This window comes from Rhinopithecus bieti, unplaced genomic scaffold (genome assembly GCF_001698545.2).
Source record: "Rhinopithecus bieti isolate Rb0 unplaced genomic scaffold, ASM169854v2 scaffold_13400, whole genome shotgun sequence".
NCBI classification, from domain to species: Eukaryota; Metazoa; Chordata; class Mammalia; order Primates; family Cercopithecidae; genus Rhinopithecus; species Rhinopithecus bieti.
Window position 1 is genome coordinate 4,745,478 of NW_016807991.1, and position 4,398 is coordinate 4,749,875.

Below are 4,398 nucleotides of genomic sequence, written 5' to 3' on the forward strand. Positions count from 1 at the left end.
GAGTCCGAGGCCGCGCCGGGCTCAGGTTCCACCCCCGGGAGCGCGGGGCGGAGCCAGGCGGGCGCCGAGGCTCAGCGCCTTCCCCGCACCGCGGCGCCGGCTGCAAAGTTGAGCGAAAAGTTTGAGGCCGGAGGGAGCGAGGCTGGGGAGTCCACTCCAGCGGGGCGCTCCAGTCCCTCAGACGTGGGCTGAGCTTGGGACGAGCTGCTTTCCGCCCCAGGCCACTGTAGGGAACGGCGGTGGCGCTTCCCCAGCAAACCGGACCGACTGGGTAGGGCCGCCCACCCTGCCTTCGCGCCGCTCGTGGCTCCTCTGCGGCCCGCCCTCGCGGGGCCTCGGGGAACTGGGCCACTTGTCGCTTGGGCGAGAGCAGGCGGCAGCTGGTGGCCCGACTCGGGTTCGGTACTCGCGCGACCCTGGAGCGGCTCCCACGAGCGCCGCGCGGGTCCCAACGGAACGGGGCCCCGGGAGGAGAGCGCCGCGGCTCCCACCGCTCTGGAACTCCGGGCAGGGGACACGGCAACCTGACTGGTTGGGGCCGGGATCCTTGCCCAGAACTTCGTCCCAGCAATGTCCGCTCAAGTTCTGGGATTTTTGCGCAGCTGGGCTCCCCTCCCCCTGGCAGCCTCGAGGGGTGAGGAGCTAGTCCGTCGGAGGCTCTGACTCATCCGTCGGGCCGGAACCGAACCCCAAGCCCCAGGGAGGAAAGCCCCGGAGCAGGCGCCCTTCTCCTCCGGGGTTGGAGGCTTAGTCACGCGACGGGGGCGCCCTCAGAGGCACCGGACCTCAGCTCTCTGGACCTCCCGGGAACCTAGGGCCCCGCCCCACGGGCTTCGGGCGATGTGGGAGCGCGCAACTCCCCGCGCCTGGTCCCGGGATTTAGTCAGGCCCTCCCCACCTTTGGGAGCTGCGGCTCCGGACTCCGCCAGCGCTGTCTTCTCTCCCTCAGATCCAGCCGCCGCAGGTAATGACGCCGGTGCTCCTACAGCCACGGCTCCGGACGGGGAGGGCGAGCCCCACAGCCGGCCCTGCGACGCCCGCCTGGGCAGCACCGATAAGGAGCTGAAGGCAGGAGCCGCCGGCACGGGCAGTGCCCCGACAGCGCCGGGGACCCCCTGGCAGAGGGAGCCGCGGGTCGAGGTTATGGATCCAGGTTTGTGGGGTCCCTGCTGGGAAGGGCTGTAGGGGGATTCCTGTCCCTCGCCAGGAATGATGGAACGCCCAGCTGGACGAACGGGGCTGTGGACCATCGGGAGAAACACTATCCCTCCCGAGGCCAGAAGCCGGCCGCGTCTGAGCCAAGGAAGGGGGTGGCAGGAGCGCCGCGTCCCTACCCCAGGGCTCCCAGCAGAGGCCGCTCCTCTGGCCAGGGTCAATTACCCGGGTGTTGCGGACACCACGTTCCCACGCCAGTGCCCCGTTGTTACCCGTAGCCCCCTAGTGGTCGGTTGCGGACACGGCCTCTTTGGGTTTGTTTTCTCAGCGGGCGGCCCCCGGGGCGTGCTCCCGCGGCCCTGCCGCGTGCTGGTGCTGCTGAACCCGCGTGGAGGCAAGGGCAAGGCCCTGCAGCTCTTCCGGAGTCACGTGCAGCCCCTTTTGGCTGAGGCTGAAATCTCCTTCACGCTGATGCTCACTGGTGAGTACCTCTCGAGGGGGTTCTGGGAGCATCCCCTGTCGGGACCCCCAGTCCTGATGGCTGCCGGTCTCCCTGCAGAGCGGCGGAACCATGCGCGGGAGCTGGTGCGGTCGGAGGAGCTGGGCCGCTGGGACGCTCTGGTGGTCATGTCTGGAGACGGACTGATGCACGAGGTGAGGACCGCACTGCGCGGCTTGGCATGCGGCTTGGCCTGGGACTTGGTGCTGTGCGACCCGGGCTGAGGCCACGTGTGCTTCAACAGGTGGTGAACGGGCTCATGGAGCGGCCTGACTGGGACACCGCCATCCAGAAGCCCCTGTGTAGCCTCCCAGCAGGCTCTGGCAACGCGCTGGCAGCTTCCTTGAACCATTATGCTGGGTGAGAGCCCAGGGCCAGAGTGGGCCTGTTTCCAATCTGTGCCCCTCTCCTGCGGGGTTTTCTTGTCTAAGTTTCCATAGGCTGAGGTCATTTGCATTTCCCCTTCTCCTTTAGTCTTGGGGCCCTCTCCTGGTGACCCCAGCTGACTGCTTCCGTTTGCTCCATCTGTCAACTATCAGCCCTGCCAACTCCCCAGGGACCACATGGCGCTTTGCCAGCTCCCACTCCCAGGGAGGAGGAAGGGGGGGATACATGGGGGCTCCTGTCCTGCCTCATCTGACCGTTTCCCCTTGCAGCTATGAGCAGGTCACCAATGAAGACCTCCTGACCAACTGCACGCGGTTGCTGTGCCGCCGGCTACTGTCGCCCATGAACTTGCTGTCTCTGCACACGGCTTCGGGGCTGCGCCTCTTCTCTGTGCTAAGCCTGGCCTGGGGCTTCATTGCTGATGTGGACCTAGAGAGTGAGAAGTATCGGCGCCTGGGGGAGATGCGCTTCACTCTGGGCACCTTCCTGCGTCTGGCAGCCCTGCGCACCTACCGTGGCCGACTGGCCTACCTCCCTGTAGGAAGAGCCGGCTCTAAGACACCTGCTTCCCCCGTTGTGGTCCAGCAGGGCCCCGGAGATGCACACCTTGTGCCACTGGAGGAGCCAGTGCCCTCTCACTGGACAGTGGTGCCCGACCAGGACTTCGTGCTGGTGCTAGCGCTGCTGCACTCGCACCTGGGCAGCGAGATGTTTGCGGCACCCATGGGCCGCTGTGCAGCTGGTGTCATGCATCTGTTCTATGTGCGGGCGGGAGTGTCTCGGGCCATGCTGCTGCGCCTCTTCCTGGCCATGGAGAAGGGCAGGCATATGGAGTATGAATGCCCTTACTTGGTATACATGCCCGTGGTCGCCTTCCGCTTAGAGCCCAAGGATGGGAGAGGTGTGTTTACAGTGGATGGGGAATTGATGGTTAGCGAGGCTGTGCAGGGCCAGGTGCACCCGAACTACTTCTGGATGGTCAGTGATTGCGTGGAGCCCCCGCCCAGCTGGAAGCCCCAGCAGACGCCACCTCCAGAAGAGCCCTTATGACCCCTGGGCCATGCTGTGCCTTAGTGTCTACTTGCAGGACCCTTCTTCCTTCCCCAGGGCTGCAGGGCTTGTCCACAGCTCCTGTGGGGTGGAGGAGACTCCTCTGGAGAAGGGTGAGAAGGTGGAAGCTATGCTTTGTGGGGGACAGGCCAAAATGAGGTCCTGGGGTCAGGAGCCCAGCAGGCTGGGCCCAGCTGCCTGTGTAAGGCCTTCCAATTTGTTCTAGGACCCCCACCCCATGAACCAAATCCAAATAAAGTGACATTCTCAGCCTGCTGGTCCTGTCCTGGTGACTGGGAAGAGAATGGGTTCTTGCTCTGGCCAGGACTATAGAATTTAATGTTAATGATGGCCAAGAGTGCCCCCTGGGATGGACAATGGATTTTATTGGCCCCAGGCATAGTCATTCTGGTGGGGGACTCAGGCCCAGTGCTGGTTCAGCCTAACGGTGGGGGGGGGGGGGGCACCTCTACTATCCTGATTATTACAGTACCTCCAGCCTGAAGCAGCCTCAGAGTTCAGCCAGCTGCCTGACCACACACAGGCTGCAGCTCGGACCTGGCATGTCTCAGCTAGGGCCACACAACCAGCTAGTCCCAGAAAAATCTCATCAGAGCTCCATGTGGATTTAGCAGGAAAGGGAAAATATCTTGAGTTAAGGGCATTAGAAAACCGATGGGCCAGGCACGGTGGCTCACGCCTGTAATCCCAGCACTTTGGGAGGCTGAGGCGTGTGAATCACTTGAGCCCAGGAGTTTGAGACAACATGGTGAAATCCCGTCTCTACAAAAAATACAAACATTAGCAGAGTGTGGTGATGGGCACCTGTAGTCCAGCTACTCGGGAGGCTGAGGCAGGAGAATCGCTTGAGCCCAGGTTAAGGCGGCAGTGAGCTGAGATCACGCCACTGCACTCCAGCCTGGGTGTCAGAGTGAGAATGTCTCAAAACAAAACAAAACAAAACCACCCCCCCCGCCACTCCCCAAAATTGGCAAGGAGCAGGAGACTTCAGAAGTAAAAAATGGCAGTATCTTGCCTTTTTTTTTTTTTGCTCACTGCAAAAAAAACCCTCCCAGGTTCAAATGATTCTTGTGCCTCAGCCTCCTGAGTAGCTTGAATTACAGGTGTGTGCCACCATGCCTGGCTAATTTTTGTATTTTTAGTAGAGATGGGGTTTTACCATGTTGGTCAGGCTGGTCTCAAACCCCTGACCTCAAATGATCTGCCTGCCTCTGTCTCCCAAAGTGCTGGGATTACAGTTGTGAGCCACCGCACCTGGTCAGTATCTTACCTTTTTTTTTTTTTTT

At 62.1% G+C, this 4,398-nt stretch overlaps 1 protein-coding gene across 5 annotated transcripts in view; it reads left to right on the forward strand.

Annotated features, from left to right (window-relative positions):
* Positions 1–3,366, forward strand: part of SPHK1 (sphingosine kinase 1) — a 5,588-nt gene extending 2,222 nt beyond the window's left edge. Inside the window, exons 1-6 of one of the 5 annotated variants that reach the window (XM_017884919.1) lie at positions 47–634; positions 950–1,153; positions 1,484–1,636; positions 1,715–1,809; positions 1,899–2,014; positions 2,311–3,366. In XM_017884919.1, coding sequence (XP_017740408.1) covers positions 571–634; positions 950–1,153; positions 1,484–1,636; positions 1,715–1,809; positions 1,899–2,014; positions 2,311–3,091 — 1,413 coding nt within the window. In that variant the 5' untranslated portion in view covers positions 47–570 and the 3' untranslated portion in view covers positions 3,092–3,366. Of the gene's footprint in view, positions 1–44; positions 635–949; positions 1,637–1,714; positions 1,810–1,898; positions 2,015–2,310 lie in introns of those variants that run through there. The other 4 variants (XM_017884920.1, XM_017884921.1, XM_017884917.1 and 1 more) reach the window with 4 other exon arrangements.
* The last annotated feature ends 1,032 nt before the right edge of the window (positions 3,367–4,398 follow it).